The 17876-nt window shown below is 33.8% G+C and overlaps 3 protein-coding genes across 3 annotated transcripts; 2 read left to right on the top strand and 1 right to left on the bottom strand.

Annotated features, from left to right (window-relative positions):
• The first annotated feature begins 1229 nt into the window (after nt 1–1229).
• LOC101739072 (esterase AGAP003155) lies at nt 1230–4394 on the top strand. The gene is made up of 4 exons (XM_004925207.5): nt 1230–1777; nt 2551–2748; nt 3584–3724; nt 4150–4394. The coding sequence occupies exons 1-4, from the start codon at nt 1510–1512 to the stop codon at nt 4320–4322; spliced, it is 780 nt and encodes a 259-aa protein (XP_004925264.1). The 5' UTR covers nt 1230–1509; the 3' UTR covers nt 4323–4394.
• Nucleotides 4395–4642: 248 nt separating this feature from the next.
• On the top strand, nt 4643–11574 carry LOC101739217 (tRNA (guanine(10)-N2)-methyltransferase homolog). Its single transcript, XM_004925208.4, has 9 exons — nt 4643–4871; nt 4944–5318; nt 5591–5725; nt 5950–6139; nt 6900–6973; nt 7510–7648; nt 8804–9002; nt 9908–10078; nt 11419–11574. The coding sequence occupies exons 1-9, from the start codon at nt 4815–4817 to the stop codon at nt 11531–11533; spliced, it is 1455 nt and encodes a 484-aa protein (XP_004925265.2). The 5' UTR covers nt 4643–4814; the 3' UTR covers nt 11534–11574.
• A 254-nt stretch (nt 11575–11828) lies between these two features.
• On the bottom strand, nt 11829–17876 carry LOC101739356 (ER membrane protein complex subunit 2). Its single transcript, XM_038011803.2, has 7 exons — nt 17594–17876; nt 16198–16311; nt 15305–15455; nt 14861–15004; nt 14598–14754; nt 13767–13862; nt 11829–13031 (listed from the first exon to the last, which is right to left on the bottom strand). Exons 1-7 carry the CDS (start codon nt 17625–17627, stop codon nt 12870–12872), a joined length of 858 nt encoding a protein of 285 aa, XP_037867731.1. The 5' UTR covers nt 17628–17876; the 3' UTR covers nt 11829–12869.

The raw sequence follows: 17876 nt of genomic DNA, 5'->3' as shown, positions 1-17876 counted from the left end.
CGGTGCTTGAGGTACCTAAAAGCACCGTTAGTGAATCGGGAGGATGCATCGGTATTCGAATCCCAGGCGCGTACTAGGGGGTCCCACAAACAAACTTAATGAATAATTTCATTAGTTACAGTTAGCACACTTATCCCGAGTTCGAAAGGAATGGCGGCGAGTGGCGAGCGAGGTGTGGGTGTGCATGTGTGTGTACGTCTGTGGGTGCGGGTGAACTGCCAGAGTCCGAAAGAACGCGTGTGCGGCGCGGCGTGAAAAAGAATTAAGAAATCCCTTGCTCATTGCTCTTTGAGTTTTGCTGGGAGCCGACAACGAGAGTCCCTGATTGGTCGCACCGTGCGGTCAGACGCGGCTACCGTTTGGGTTGCTATATCGTTATTCACTGCAACTTTTTCAGTGAACTTTTTGGAGAATCCCGAGAAGCTACGTCTAACGGCTTTGTTTCATTTTTCCACATTTATACACTTTCAGTACTTTAACAGATACTAAACAGTTACACATATATTTCTTTGGGTTTTATGTTAAGAAGGAAATTGCTAAAACTTCACCAAAACGTTTGAGCGAACATGAGGACTCATACAGGAAAATGAAAGATTCGTATGTATGTAGGTATGGTGTAATATTTGCACTTTTCGTGTACCTATTTGAATAATGAAATTATTACTGAACGTTGACAGGTCTTTTTGGCGGGAACGCGTGAACTGAAGTTATGTGATTTGTTTTATTTTGTCTATTTTGTGTTTCTTCAGGTTTAAACCTGTAATAACGATGGTTTATTAACTGTTTAGTATCTGTGAAAGTGCACAAATGTGGGAAATAAAACAAAGCCGCTGGACTAAGTTCTCGGGATCCTCCAAAAAGTCTACTGAAAAAATCTCGGTAAATGATGACCATTTTACTGAGATTATATTTCATTCCATATCATCTCATCTCATTTCTTTTTATTTCATTTCATTTCATGCCTTGCTTCATAATATTATCAACTTCATTTCATTTCACTTCATATTATCATTTGCAGAGTTAATTATGACTATATTAATCAAATTACTTTCTCAACCTAATTTATCAATACTGTCCCACGCTGCTAATCTAATTCATACCTACACTGATATTAATAATGACCAACATGGACAGTTTCCTTCGTTTATTATTATTAATAAACTGTAAATAATTAAAACGGCGAAAAAAATCTTAGTAGTTGACACTGGCTAATGCACAAACCGTGCGCGTGCAAGTAACCGTAGACTATACGGTACACATAATTTTTACAAGTGACAATAAAAAAAAATTTAAGGACTGCAAAATGTGCGAGACAATGGGATTTAATTAAAAAATTATTATTATTGTTTAATTTATGAATTGGTGTAAGTTAAATGTTTTGCGGCGTACAAATAAATTAAATACTAAATCTGCTGCAAATTCTAACCAAAAGACTAAAGTAATGTAAGCGGTGTCTAGTAGGCCTGGTGTTAGTCCATCAAGAGTTTATTTCGTTTACCTTAATTTTTTATGGTTACTCTGAAACGTATAGTAATTAACAGAAACTCGATATTTGTACGAGCCATGTCTGAACACAATTCAAATTCCAACCAGTCAGAAAACATGATGGATACTGAACAACCCAAGTTAAAAATATTGGCTTTTCACGGTTACCGGCAGAACGGTACCGTATTCAGAGCTAAAATAGGATCATTCCGGAAGGCTGTTGCTAAATACGCACAGCTAACTTTTATTTCTGCCCCTCATAAAGTCTTGAATGATGGCAGTGGAAGTGAAGGTTTGTTGTTTACTACTGTAAATATATAATTTAATATTGAAAACTATAAATTTTATAATTTTAATTCCACAAACTCTTGATTCCTTCTTCTAGCAATCAAATACCATGGATATTTAGTAGTCTGTTATTTCTATTTAATTTTTATTACTATAGATTCAGCTGGTCACCTTGTGTGAAGTGGTTACCAGAAGCTATAAGGACTTGAAATCTACACCTACAAAGTTTTACATTTAAGGTCAAAGGGCAAAGTCTTACTTGCACCAGAAACCACGATAAAAGATTACTTGGTCACAGGCTTATGAAGCAAACAGAAAAATCAAAGAGCAACCCAACATTTACAACAATCATAACTTTTGATTAATAGCTAAAGACACAATCCTCATCTAAGATTTTTTTTCTCTGCTTATCCATGTATATAATGAATGACGAACAATAATATTGCATGAAAGTTATGTCAAAAAATAAAAATAAAATTATTAATTGAAACTAGAATCTAACAGTGAACATAAAAATAGAGGGAGAACATAACACACTACTAACAATTATTTATTTATTTTATTGACTTTGCAGCCACACAAGCATACTGCCTACCTGATGATGAGTGGTTGTCATCGTTCTTGAACGAGAGCAATGCTAGGAGTATGCCAAGACCATGAGTTTAAAGTTCATTTGAAGAAAGCTATGCTATAGGCTCAGGAAACAAAATGTCATTCTACACTTCTAAAGAAGATCATTCATGTTTGAATTTAAGCCACAGTTAATTGTTTTCACAGATTCGCGCTCATGGTGGTTCAATTCAGAAGATAACACATTCAGCGGCAAGTGTTTAGGAGGTCCGGCTGTGGGTTTTGAAGAAACTTTGAGATTAATTGAGTTGGTGGTGGAGGAGCATGGACCTTTCCATGGATTTATGGGTTTCTCACAGGGAGCATGTTTGGTGGGCTTATTGGCGGCCATGCAACAAAAAGGATGTAAGTTAAAAATTGATGTTTTTCTTCTTTTTCGTCGCTTCCGCATTACTGAGGGTCGTGACCACCTTGGTCTAGTTTGTGCACCAGCTTCCTCCAATGTTGCCTGCATTCGACCTGCTTAATGGCACCCAGGATGCTGGTGTTTGTGACCTCCTTGACAATGTCCGTCCACCTGGTTAGCAATCTTCCTCAGCTTCTCTTTCCTTTTAGATACTCTTTTTATTTGTAGGCAGAACATACAACCCACTTATTGGGGAGTGGTTGTCGTCACTCATGGATATCAACAATTCCAGGATCATCGCCAGGTTGCTATGTATAATAAAATCAACATGAATGCCTGCCAAATAAAGCGTGCATAAAGAGCAAAACTAACCTTTATCTTTGTTGACCTGGCTGGTTGAATGATTTAAGTCTTCAGTGGCTATCACAGCCATAAGACATCACAGTATGGATGCTGTTATCCAGCTAGAGATATTATATCAAAGTTACAATTTTTTTGTATAACGACTTTTCCACCTTACTTAAAATAGAAAATGTGGAAAAGCATTTGTGGCACACACAAACAACAACATAATCTGAACCCTTAAATCCAATTCAACAATCAAAAGAATTGGACTTAAGGGTTCAGATTGGATTCCGAGAATATAATAATACTTATCATACATCTCCTAATGCTGACTTTTTGCAATTAGTTAAGAAAGCTAGCACAATAATCATAAGTAAAAAGTTCCTAATCTTTTTCGTAATATCATGTATTCAGATTATCTTACGACTTAGTTATTTTGCATACATTGATGCAAAGAAAGTTTAAAAGATGTAATGTTTTTTTTTTCAGATTTAAAGTATGCCTTCGATTTTGCAATATTTCTGTCAGGATTCAGATCAGAGAGTTTAGTACATAAAGGTTTTTATGATGAGGATATTGCATTGCCTTCATTACATGTTTATGGCGAAAGTGACTCCATTATACCAAAAGGTACATATTATACATTAATTAATAAATGAAAATCTGGTACCCACATGGGAAAGTTTGAAAAAATTTGTATGTCCTCTAATATTCACGAGACACTTAAATTTATAGATAACTGATTCATGTAATTCTGATCTATACAATGAAGCAATTATTCATTGTTCCAATTATAATATTGGGAAAAATATAGGTAGTCTTTTAAGTGGTTACTGAGAAAATTACCTCGGCAGCTTTTTTCTTATTTTTTTTTTCGCTATGGCAATTGGTTTCCTGCAATTGACTATTTGACAAGTCTTAATTGTTATGCATAACAGCTGCCTCACCACTCAAACTGGAATGTATGATTCATGGCGGAAATGGACTGGATATTGGTACCTGCTGAACCCCCCAAGAACTAAGTTGAGAAACTAAAAGAAATTATTTTGTTTTAGAAATGAGTGAATCTCTAATCAACATATTCATAAAACCGACGGTATCAGAACACTCTGGCGGACACTATGTTACTTGTTCTGATGGCCTAAAGTATACATACCAAGATTTTTTGAAGAGCAGGCATCAGGAACTAGTTGAAGAAAATAGCTCCGATAAAAATGAGAAGACATAATTTTAGTTTTAATATATGTACTTGTGATGTGTAAATAATAAATATTAAATTAGAATTAAATAATTAAGTCAGCGATGTAGTTGTTATTTTTCCGCATTTCCATATTAAAAATTACCGACGCGTATGTATGTCCCCAAAATTCCTTAAGAATATTCGACGTTTTGAGCTAGAATTGTTTTCATTTAAAACACATTTATTTTTTACTACCCAAAGAAAGACCTTTTTCATTCTGAAGAGCTTACTATGCAAAATGTGTTCTTAGATAGTCGGAAATGTATAACATGACAATATTAATTGTTACCATTCCGAAATTTTAATTACTTAGGCTTAAAGGTCGAGATACAAGCAGCGCTGCCTTAGTACATGAAAAAAAATCTAACCAAAATAAAAACAGCAGCACGTGACATTCTTAGATTAATGATAAATTAAAAGATAATTACAGTTAATAGAAATACAAAAAACTCATGGAACTAATGTGTACTTGAAGTTAAAATGTGGCGGCGATATTTATTATGGTTCGCTCACGAACACGTTGATTTCAGACATGCTGTATGTGCTTATCTTTTAGTGTTATCAGAATTAAATTGCATTATTACTAAAAACATTTACTAAATGTTTCAGGAAATCAATAGTATTTTGTCCTTATTCAAAATACCCATCAAATTCATTGAGAAACCGTGTTTGGAGAAGCCGTATTGGATTGTAGAGCTCCCTTCAGAGGATTGTGCGAAAAAGATCGCCTCTCGGTCTGTTTTGATGAAAAATTGTATAGAATTGTGGTCAAGAGCTAAAAGTATTGACCAATTACATATTAATTTACGCAAATCACTTCAAAATACCACCTCTAAATGGATTTTCGAAAATGTGGAATGTGCTGAACATATCTGCCCTAAAGAATTGATTGATGTGTGCTGTTCACCTAACAGTTCATTTAAAATAGAAGTCGAAACATTCTGCAAACATTTTTCAATCCAGGAAAAACTGGATAAAATTGAGGTCTGTAATAAATGAATAATTTGCTAAATATGGTATCTCATTAATTTCTTTAAAAAATATTTACAAAACCTCCCATGGTAAAACTATAAAATAAACTTTTGAATGATTACTTATGAAATCAAATTATTTATTATTATTCTTTCAAAGGAAATCTAAACTATTTTGAATACATTAAATTATAAAGAAAAGGAAAATACTAGTTTACATAAGTTTTGGTAGGAAACTATTCAATCACAGCGCAGTATTAAGATATTAATAAATATAAATTACAGGAATTTACATACTTACCACTGAAAGGATCAGTCAAATTAAAGAATCCAGATATTACATTATCATACCTGGAGTTTTATGGAGTTAATCCTAATAATGTACCTGAACAACCTTATGACTTGTTCTTTGGAAAATGGGTAAAATAATTATGTTTTCTTATATAAAAATCTTTAAAGGTTTCATGATTAGGTTATAATAAAGGTGTAAAATTCTGCTCTAAATTTATTGCACCACTTAGTCTAGTATTTATAAGATTTGTTGTCTAAAACATTTTTTTTCTAATTTTCTTCTTACATTCATTCCTAAGCACCGTGTTTACTAAATTCAAAGTTAATTTAAAATATAATATTTAAATTTGTAGATATCTGAAGGTCAAAGGGATTTAATTCGGTTTCATTCATTAAAAAAACGCAAGTTCATTGGGAATACAAGCATGGATGCGCAACTAGCTATTGTGATGGCTAACCAAGCCCAAATTGCTCCCGGTCATATTGTGATTGATCCTTTTGTGGGCTCTGGTTCATTGTTGATTGCAGCTGCACATTTTGGAGGTATTTGTTTGTATAACTTTTGTATCTTCTATGCTATTGTAGAAATTTTAAACTGAACTAATTATTATTTAAAGTCGCCTTAATTATCATTTACTTGTACTTCACCACTGTCACTCCTACCAAGACACTCTTATAGTGAAAATCTGTCCATCTCATCGAATTTCTAGCTACCTTTGGTCATTTCTCGAACAAGTCAGAGGACACCCTGCCTCTTTGGTACTTACGTGATAGAGCATAAAAGAAACTAGATTATTTAAAGTACCACACTCAAGAGGGTTTTTTGAATATTTTTTGAGTGGACAAACTCATGGACCACCTGGTGTGAAGTGGTCACCAGAGGCCGTAAACATCAACTATGTCAATCCCACCGCTCATCTTGAGATATGAGTTCTAATTCTCCCTTTTTAAAAATATAATGTTTTAAACCGAAACGCATTACTGCTCAGAGAAACAGGGAGGGTGGTGGTACCCACCCGTACGGCCTCTCAAAACACTACCACCAGTAATTATGCAAATTATATTTTTTGTGGGTTTGATTTATTATATGTTGTTATTCCTTCGCCGTGGAAATCATTTGTGAACATTGTCTAGTACATGTTTTATTACAAAACTAGCTACGTACGAATTCGAACACTGGCACATTCGCATCGCTCAATACAAATGCACTGGCCCTCTTATCCTTTAGGCTACAATGACTTCATATGTCTCTGTGTATTTGTTTCTTCTGTAACTAATGTAATAACTATTGGCTTGTTTGTAGCATACGTATGGGGTTCAGATATTGACTACATGATGCTACATGGTAGAACGAGACCAACACGAGTCGGTCAAAAGGTAACAATGTATGTATTAAATATATGTGGTGTTGGAATGTAAACGTAATAAATAGATTTATTATTATTTATTGGAACAGATGAAATACCATACATAACATTGAGTCTGTATGAGATCTAAGTCTTGACTACATAAGATCTTCGTTACGTTATGCTTTAATTTTATTTCACAGCATTTTTTACTGCACTAAATGGTGAGAGTATACAATCCCTTTAATATAAAATGATTATATACTCGTATGCAATTGCTAATGTTTGTTACATAATTGTTATTGTGTCTGGCCCACCCCACACACTGAAATATATGACTGCTTAAACATGATTATTATTCTTTAATCTGCAAACACTAACAGAACTCTTATTGTTACATTATCTCCGTGTTATTATTTTACTCTGAAATAATTAACATTACATATAGGCAACTGAACTAAGAAACAATCAAGTAATATTATTAACATTTAAAAAAAAGCATACCTAAAAATGAAATATAATTACTAATAATAAATAAACTGATACATTCTCTCACAATTGCAACAGGTACGATCAAAAGAGGAGAGTATTAAGAATAACTTGAAGCAATATGGCACGGAGTCTAAATACATTGATATACTGGTCAGTGATTTTTCGTTGCCGCTCTGGAGGGATGGAGTTAAATTCGACGCTATGATTACCGATCGTGAGTTCGTAAAACTTAAGCTATTTCCCAATATTAAAACTAAAAATTACACTATGGTGATATGCTACCGCAAGATTTGTAAAGACCTACTGAGGGCTAGAAACGCATGGGATAAATGCCGATGTTGATGAGTGATCATAACCATTTAGAATCTAGTGAATCATTGGTTTTCTTCAATAACAAATAACTTTCTTGCAATTTGCTTACTCTATCACTTTTTTGGGATACGTTTTTTGATACAACAATATATACCAATCCATTGTAGTAAACAAAAAATTGTTGAATTTTATTAGTAGGAGGCGTCTAACACAGATTTTATTGAAATTAAAATGAACTAGTAAAGTTGTTTCCTGAAACGATAACAATTTAAATGTTAAATGAAAAAACCACAACAGTCCCTGCCAAAAATAAAAAGTTGCTGTCACTCTGGATGATGTAAGGAAGCTAAGAAAACCCCAAAAATGAAATAAAGAAACTGAGATACATAAATCCTGAGAATATTACGGTCATTTTTCGGGCAGTGTAAAAGATAGGGAGTGATACATTTGATATTTGTAATCTTTTAATGCACTATGTGCGTACTAAAGTAACAAATAATAAATCAGCTGGTGCGCGGGGTCAATGACCTCTCACAGGAGACTCACGCTAATTTCGCGTTACATACACTTACATTATACAACATATTTCTAAAAACAAAAAGTATTAAATTTTATATTTGTTTAGTGTTGTATCGATTCAGTATAATTGAAGACATGAGTGAATCAAGGTGATAAGTGCCTATAAACCATATTAGACTCCGGGATTGAGACTTAAATCTCCGGGTTTAAAGGCTCTTTTTAGAAATTGCATGTGATGAAGGATTTACGTATGAAGAACAAGTACAAGTACAAAAGTTTGTTGCTCATTTACTCAAAATTAACAAATTGTATCATATCCACTAATGTCTTTAATTATATGTATGCATGAATTGATTGAAACAGATCGAAATCTCAGATTCGTTTCAATAAGTTAACTCTTAGTTAACTATACTTATTTAGTAACAAATAATTAAGTAGGGCTACATCGTTTCTTAGTTCAGAAATGCATGATGGTTGCAATACCTGAAAGGAGTTTTTTTTTTTTTTTATTAAATTACATCACGACCTAAAATTTCAGCACCGTACGGCGTTCGCGAACCAACAGAGAAGATTGGTATAGAGCGAAACAATTACACTCTATCTGAGGAGCACCTCACAAATCACATACCTTCGAAAGTGGAATACGGCCTTCCTCATATCTACAGTGACCTGTTGAATTTTGCCGCAAGACATTTGGAGATGAACGGGAGACTGGTCTGTTGGTTTCCTGTTATTAGGTGAGGATTAGGAACCTTTACGAATATGCAAATTAAAATAGGCGCGTAGGTTCAATGACCTCGTAGAACGTGGAAGGTACGTTCTGAATGAAGGTACTTCTGATTTTTGTAGTTTATTTCACCCGTTCGAATCAATAAAAATAAATGTTGCATTACTTTCGTATAGTGCTAAAACAAAAATATATACATACTAGCTGACCCGGCAACTTCGTAGTGCCTCAATCGATAAAAGATCTAAACTTTTTTATAAAATCCTAGCGACCCGCCCTCGCTTCGCTTCGGAAACATTAAAACACACATGAAACAAAAAAAAAAAAAAAAAAAAAAAAAATTTTTATTTTTTTTAAAAAGTAGCCTATGTTCATTAGGGACAATGTCGGCTTCTAATGGAAAAATAATTTTTCAAATCGGTCCAGTAGTTTCGGAGCCTATTCGAAACAAACAAACAAACAAATCTTTCCTCTTTATAATATTATTATATATTATAAAATAAACTTAAAACAAACAAAAGGAATCTGTCCGACGGGGGACACATCAAAGGGAAAACAAAATTGTTATTTTTATTTAATTCCACGACATTTTTGCAACTTTACAGAAGAGCCATTTGAAGATTAAAATTTGGAAAAAATATCATAACAAAAACTTCTTCAGCTATTTGAATGGGGTAAACTTAATTGAAGTTCAATTAAAAACATCGAACTGCCGATGCTGATTCCTAATAAAACGCACCTTTAATTACAAAGATAAATGTCTCTTAAACTAAATAGCCTTTCAACCCTCGATATAAAATTTTGTTTACAAAAATGACATAAGAACATAATTGGATCGATCGAATTTTATATTGGTAACAATGATTTCAAACTTGTTAATTATTAATAATATTGTTTTTGAATTGTATGATCAAGGGCCGACTATCAAGATGAGCAGCTGCCTTCTCATCCGTGCCTCAAGTTGATCGCAAACTCGGAACAGATCTTAACCAAGTTGACAGCGCGACGCCTGCTGACGTATGAGAAGATATGTGATGACGTATCCAGCGTAACTGTTGATCCCAGCAGTGGAGTTCCCAATTTTAGGTAACTTCTATCCATCTATACTTAATACTATAAAGAGGAAAGATTTGTTTGTTTGTTTGTATCGAATAGGCTCCGAAACTACTGAACCGATTTGAAAAATTCTTTCACTGTTTGGAAGCTATACTATTCCCGAGTAGGATATAATATTTTTGAAAAAAATTAGGTATCCTCACTAAAACTCCAATAATGTAATCCAAGGTGTAAAAAAATTACCTAAAATATTCTTTACATCGCGTGCCCTGCGAAAACTATTGATGATAGAATAAAATAATGTACTACGACTTTGTAGAACACATTATTATTTACAAAAAGTGACGCGACAGCATATGTCTAACTATTATGGTTATGCCGCAATAAGTGTTCTTTTATTTTTAAAAATTAAACGTCATATATCGTTGAAATTTTTGTTAAAGACCCGAGCGGAACCGGAGCAGGCCGCTTGTCTATTATAAAAGTGAAGTGAAAAGTATTTGTGTATAGAGAATGGGTTACATAAAAAAAAAAAACATTAAAAATTACGATGTTTTACACACTAGTCCCAAATAAAAGTTTTGTTTTTATTCTGTAACAATAAATACAGTTTGTACTGCTATTATTTTTATTGCTTTATGTGAGACGTTATGTCAACATTACTGTTGTTAAGTGGTTCCAATAACCACATACACATACATTGACATTACAACATGAAAGCCTTGAAATAAGTCTCGATTTCTACTGTGTAACGTCAGTGCAATACCCCAAAGGTCTCACTGTTTCGTCCATGTAAAAATATCCGAAATTTTATCATAATCCAAATATGAAATTTTCATAATTGGGTATTTTTTTGGAAGTCGTAGACATCACAGTGGTCCCAGAACCGTGCGGTCCCACCAGGGTGTTTAGTGCGAGTTTTTTAACGTTCTGGATAGCGTAAAAGTTAACTCAAATTTGTATGGAATTGGAACGCTTGCCGTTAGGGGCGCTGTTCCAACTGCATACAAATTCGATATAACTTTAAATAGTTAAATGAGAACGGGAGAACGTTAAATAACTCGCACTTCGCAGACTGTTACCGAAGTTAGTTTTTTTTTATTGCTTAGATGGGTGGACGAGCTCACAGCCCACCTGGTGTTAAGTGGTTACTGAAGCCCATAGACATTTACAACGTAAATGCGCCGACCACCTTGAGATATAAGTTCTAAGGTCTCAGGTATAGTTACAACGGCTGCCCCGCCCTTCAGACCGAAACGCATTACTGCTTCACGGCAGAAATAGGCAGGGCGGTGGTACCTACCCGCGCGGACTCACAAGAGGTCCCATCACCAGTAAAATGCGATGACTAACATTCATTTGTATTTTAGAGACAAATACTTTGCAATCGGAGAAGAAACAAGACGCGAACGTAAGGAGAGGAGAGCGGAGGAGATAGCCACGTACGCGGCGGTGAAAGCGAGACTCGGTAATGAAGTCACATAGCGCAATTTAAATGTAAACTGTAATATATCATTTTAAAATAAGTACACTTTGTTTTTATTTAGTTGTTTTGTGTAGAGTTTAGGTCAAATGTCGCTATGGATTGTGTAGTTTAGTCATATTAATATTTTAAAGTAATATAGTTCGTTTAAATCTCAGCAATAGTTACAGAAAACGGATAATATAATTAATAAGATATGTTCTATGTGTATACAACCTCGAACCCGCAACTTGTCACAGGACACCTCTGGCAGGGTTAGTTTCTTTGGTTATTATATAATATAATAAGAGAAACCTCTTTATAATTTAACAACTTTATTATTTAAATACTTACATAATATTTTAAATTAGGTCTTTAAATTATAGAACGTAATTTAAACATTTTAAAATGCTTTAAATTAAATATAAGAAGTGAAACAGAAACTTGAGACTGGCAACACAGATTGCAAGAGCCAAGCTAATAATTTATATCGATGAATATTAATAATTATTTCATATCAAATTAGACGGTTATTAGAGGAATATTCAAATACATGTTGACGAATAACACCTTAGGCGCGTACCTTAGCATCTCACACGAATACTGTGAAGTAATTTGCTTATCAGGAGGTCAATAGATATCGAAGTTCGCCGGTGTTCATAGTCAGATTTCTTGGTTATATTTATTAAAACTAAAGCTACCTGGTCTCGTATTTCCACCAGATTTTATTGATCTACATTACTTTAAACCAAACTATACACACATCACAATTATGCAAGTAACCATCCAAGACTATATATATATTTATTAATTTATTTATTTATTACACTTCATGTAAAATTTACATTGGCGGACTTAATGCCTAAGGCATTCTCTACCAGTCAATCAAAGGTAGTGCAGAGTAAATAGTTAATTGTACCATTTGAAACAAACCAAATTTATTTGTTTTTAACCCAATGATAATATTATTAAACTAGATACAATCGCAAATATCTATTGAAATGTTTAATGTATCAAATATTTTCTAGAAATTAGCTCAAGAGGAAATGCGGAGTGTGTTAAGTTCATATAAAACATGTTGCCCTGTTTCTCCATGTATCGTAGTACATTGTCCTTGTGTTTTTTTAAATATATTTTTGATATTGTATATATTGATTGAAAGAGCTAATCCGGCGGTAAACAGTTACCAGGTATCATTGCAATTTCCTGGTATCCGCAATTCCTCTAAGCAATGCTACTATAAATAGATTTCTAATTGATATTAATCCGAAATACACTTATCAACATACATAATGTGACTCCCAAAAACCTCGATGCTGAGTCCCAAAAGACATAACATAATGAAAAATACCAATTAATTTATTCAGTTATGGCCAACGATAGCATCATCTGGGACAGTTGACTTGTCGGCTGAGTTTGTTTGGTTGCTTTGGACTGAGCCCAGTGGCACAGTTTCCACACTTCCTTGCGCTTGCCACTGTTCCCTGATGATTTGTAGTGGTTCAGTAGATTTGTTGTTGTCTGTTAAATAGGCACAAAGGTAATTTTTTTAACAAAGTTACTATTCTTTTACATGTTTATGTTGACGTATTGAGAATTTGCTCGGGTAACCACCCAACTGTTTCTTTTGCTGCGTAATTGCTATGTTGTTCTGGCCTGTAAGGTGTGGGGATGACCACTACAGAATACATAGCCTTTTAAAACATTATTATATTTGAATTCTGATAACCAAATTGCACAATTTGTTTACTACTACTACTTACTACTACTAATAGCCTCAAAGGGCTATTCTGGCTTCACTGGGTGTGTAAAGGCTCACAGGGCTTAGCCTGAGAGATTTTGCTAACCTTTACTATAGAAAGAGCAGTGCTGAATCTATCACCGGGTCGGAATGGCGACCCACCAAGAAGAAACTTAGTGGGTTTACAAGAGTCGAATTGGGAGTATAAGTTGTTCTATTTATTCATTCCTCTGAACTATGGAATCATTCAGATCGTATTTTCTAACAATATTTTTTCTTTCTTTGTTCGTGTCTATGTGTTAGCTTCGAATAAGTTGTAAGTTTCTATTCGTTGTTGGCAACACCGGGGTCTGGTCACGGCAACATTAACGTACAACAGGTGTAATTAGAAAATGTAATCATGGATATTCAACCTTACACCACTGAGATTGAGAAACACTTTTCTATATCTACTTTAATTCACTTGCACTTCGTTCTCGTTTTATGAGATTAACGCTTGTGTCACATGTACTTACCAAGTACAGACCCAGCAGCGACCTCATATTATCTGGATTGAGTTTCACAGATTGACAGTAATACAGTTTTGCCAACTCCAGATTTTCGATGCCGCCCTAAGGACAATAATAGACAATATACAGTTTTAAATATAATATCTATACTAATATTATATGACTGAAGAGTTTGTGTGTTTGAACGCGCTAATCTCAGGAACTACTAGTCCGATTTGAAAAAATCTTTCAGTGTTATATAGCCCATTTATCGAGGAAGGCTATAGGCTACACGCTATAACATCACGCTAAGACCAATGCAAGCGGAGCACCAATAAAGAATGTTTCAAAATCGGGGTTTTAATCCCTTTTGAGAGCTTCCACTGCGTGCGCTGCGGAAACGATTAAAGTATCGCTAAAGTAATGTATGAGAGAATTGTTTCCCTTTTTACAGTCCAGGTGTTAAGTGAATACTTAAGCCTATAGGTCAATTTGAATACCACCGACCACCTTTAGACTAAGATCTTAATGGTATTGTACAACTCTCTCCCATAATTCAAACTGAAACGCATGACAGATCCATGAATGACACCGGTATGTGTGTGGTTCGAGAAATTTTGAAAAGAAAAGCTTAGAAAGATGTTTAGCTTTGATATATTTAAGGCTTACGAAAAATACAACAAAGTATATGTGTAGTTCATATATGTAATTTAGTTATAGTGAAATTGTTTGTAAAATGTAGAGCTCTAAAAATGGACTTGAAGCCCATTTCATAATTTTTGTTGAACTTAAACTTCCAATTATCAATTACATAATTAATCAATAAATTAATTAATTGTAGTAGTTATGTTAACATACCATTGTGTACCGAATATCAGCTAGCCTCTGATGATGCAAGTGGCTGTGAGGCTGATGGAGGAGTAGTTCTTCGGCGCAGAACACGGCACGAGAGTAGTCCTGAACCTGAAGGTACAGGTTGCAAAGCTCTTGCCAGGCTTCCACATCTGACATAAACCTAAATAATACAGAGTAAATTTCTTTATTCCACAATAATTTTTTGTGAAACTTGATATGAATGAGGACAGGTGCTTTCAAAAATTATACGAGTATAACAAACATACTTTTTCAAATAGTCCACAAGTTCCTTGATCGCTTCGACTATGTAACCTTGAGCTTTCAGAATCGCGATCCGGCGCTTCCGTGCTGCTGAATTAGTTTCATCTACTTTGATTATGTTGTCCAGTAATTCTAAAGCTTCATCGAACCTATAAAATATTATGAGCATGAAAAGCTGTTTTTAATTTAAAATGTACAATGTAAATGTACCTGGAAACGAAATCAAATGTTGCAGATCAGCTTACAACCAACCTGCTTTCATTTAGATACTAGAGACCATAGACATCACAACATGAATACCGTCATTCACTTTGAGACAAGATGTGTGACCCATAAAACTGGAGCACATGACTGCTTAATAGTAATCATCTATTATTAATAACAAATAATTGCTTAAGGTAATGAATATCTTAGAGCCAAAACAAAATAGTCTACAAACAATAACTTACTTCTCCTCTGCCTCTAAAACAGCTGCTTTTAATTTCATAACTCTTAGGCTACCAGGAAACTCATTGGATAGCATCACAAGGCACAACATTGCTATGCAGTACATGTGACAGTCCAATGCTGCATAGATTACTTGCTCCAATATAACGTGTTCTGTAACAAATGCTACATATATAGATGGTGTTGCATATAATTATACACTACAGACATTACATAAACACAGTCATGAGATATTATTATAAAATCAAACTATCCACAACTGTAAATTTTATTATATTTTAATGAATTTGGTCTTTCTATGTCATATCTGTGATTGGTACATTCAAAGTTCTCACGGTTGCTACAGTTCTGATGAGGATGAGATAGCATAACTAGTTTATACTGAAACAGTAATGAATTTTAAAGGTGGTGCAGCCATTATACTATAAAACTCATGTATAAAGGTGAGCAGCATACAGTACTCTCTTAAGAGAAGATGGGCCGCAATACAGCTAAGCAATAAAAAAAACTTCATAAGGACAACCTTTGAAGCACTTTTTACAAAACCATATTATCATACAGGTTGCTAGATCTATCAACATCAGCATTGAACTCCATTGAGAACAGGTTTGACCAATAATCCAAAATTCAAAACACACACACATCAGGGTTATAAGTTATTTAAAAGTTATAAACTAGCATTGTGTTGTTGTGCTTTTACAACCTAATTAATTGTCTACTAGAATAGTAGAAGTTACTAGAAAAGGTAGAAAAAAAATATCTAAAACCACAATGTGTGTTGGCTGGTGAATAGATGTATTCTCGGTTATATTTCATTTACTTATCCTCAAGTATTTGAGCTGCTTGTACATTTGCAAATTTAAGCGATTCAATACATAAAAAGATCTATACCAACTCTCGTTTCCAAGTTTGTTTACATCTTCTCTGAGAACCACATCCCAAAGTTCTAGCACTTCTTTGCCTCTCCTCTCATTGTTTTCCCTCCATTGACGGAGAAGATCCTTTGCTTCTACAAAACAATATTTCAAAGTTGTGATTTCTGAGATCTAAATACTGATTATCAACTTGGTCTGTTATCTATGATGACCTCAATGAAAACTGTCTCATTGTTAACGTAATGTGACTTAAACAATTCAGACAGCTGAGTTTGTTTTGCCAGTTGCTATTAGTACAGTAGTAGATTCAGTTACATTAAGCTGATTCTTCTAACATGCAAGCACACTTGATGTTTACAAATAAATTGTTTAAAAATATAAAACTACTGTTTTTAATACTTATGTTCATATTTTGTATTATAACAAATTAAAACTCTCACAGTAAAATGTGTAGTTTATTGATGTGTGAACAATGACCTAATATCGAGGGGTGAAAGGCAATTTGGTTTAAGCGACATTTTTTCAAATTTACATCGGAGCCATTTTAGTTTAAAATATGGAAAAGATATCGTAACAAAAAACTTTTTCAACTATGTATTTGACTTTGTTAAGCTTAATTGAATTTCAATTAAAAACATCCGATTGTTGATAATAATACCAAAAAAACGGTATTTTAATTATAAAGACAAATGTCGCATATTAAGCGAAATGTCACTTAAACCAAATAGCTTTTCACCCGTCGATATTAACTACAAGATGGCTAGCTAATCTAAAACACAATTAAACACGTTTCCTCCATTGACTAATAAAGACTGGTGGCCATGGAATTGCATTGAGGCCTTTTGCCAGCATCTACTCCCGCCCCATTTGCATGCATCCTCCTCAGAGGCTCATGAGCGATAACAATAGGGATGTGTTTGCTATAGTATTCAAAATTAAATGTCATGCAGTTTGAATAAAATTCTTGATATTCATTTCAGTCAATTTACTCTGCATCTAAGACAGCAAATTTTTTTTCTTTAGTTTACCTGCTAATATGATAGCTATATCAAAGATCATTTTTTGGATTCACTGTTCTAATACAGTAATCTTTCTAAAATGAACAAACAGAAGTACAATACCCGATACTGGTAGTAATTGAGGTATTTTCAGCCCATATAAGTACAATCTTACTATGTATACTGCAAAGAATTCATACATTTCGATTGTAAGGGTCAGAGTATACTTTTTATAGTGTTTTTGTGCGAATCCACACATTCTATTAGGGAGGTTATATCCTAAGTATAATTATTAGTCTAATTATAAAATCCGGAACTATATTTACTTCAATTAAGATATTTAATTTTGGTCATAGACTGAACCATGATATGATAACTAGCCCACAGTTATTCATCATATTACTGTTAAACAGCTTACCATTGTGGCTTATTTCTTCGTAATTAAAAGACATTTTGTTTACTGTTTTTAATTTAATTTACCCCCAAAACTTGGAATAATATATCACGGACTGAAGCAATTACAAACACTTAACAACAACAAAAATCTAAATAATTTTATGTGACATACAACACTATCTTAAAATTCATAAATTAACTTTTTCGAACATTTATGGCAAAACTGGCAAAAGCACATAATTTTTTTTTTTTTTTCTATAGACAGGCAAAAGAAACATGACTCATATTGCTAAATTTTTTGAAAC

The sequence above is a fragment of the Bombyx mori genome, chromosome 6, assembly GCF_030269925.1.
Source record: "Bombyx mori chromosome 6, ASM3026992v2".
Lineage (NCBI taxonomy): Eukaryota > Metazoa > Arthropoda > Insecta > Lepidoptera > Bombycidae > Bombyx > Bombyx mori.
This window is presented reverse-complemented; position numbering and strand designations above follow the sequence as displayed.

Bases quoted from the DNA above. Each gene is read 5' to 3' on its own strand.
- LOC101739217 (XM_004925208.4), top strand. From the start codon at position 4,815: ATGTGGCGGCGATATTTATTATGGTTCGCTCACGAACACGTTGATTTC. The intron at 7,649-8,803 runs GTGAGTTCGTAA...CTAAAATTTCAG, and splicing joins CGACGCTATGATTACCGATC to CACCGTACGGCGTTCGCGAA. The intron at 9,003-9,907 runs GTGAGGATTAGG...TGTATGATCAAG, and splicing joins TGTTGGTTTCCTGTTATTAG to GGCCGACTATCAAGATGAGC.
- LOC101739356 (XM_038011803.2), bottom strand. From the start codon at position 17,627: ATGTCTTTTAATTACGAAGAAATAAGCCACAATG. The intron at 16,312-17,593 runs GTAAGCTGTTTA...ATTGTTTTGTAG, and splicing joins CGAAGAAATAAGCCACAATG to AAGCAAAGGATCTTCTCCGT. The intron at 15,456-16,197 runs GTTGGTATAGAT...CATTTGTTACAG, and splicing joins AAACAAACTTGGAAACGAGA to AACACGTTATATTGGAGCAA.
- LOC101739072 (XM_004925207.5), top strand. From the start codon at position 1,510: ATGGTTACTCTGAAACGTATAGTAATTAACAGAAACTCGATATTTGTA. The intron at 1,778-2,550 runs GTTTGTTGTTTA...TTGTTTTCACAG, and splicing joins TGATGGCAGTGGAAGTGAAG to ATTCGCGCTCATGGTGGTTC. The intron at 2,749-3,583 runs GTAAGTTAAAAA...TTTTTTTTTCAG, and splicing joins GGCCATGCAACAAAAAGGAT to ATTTAAAGTATGCCTTCGAT.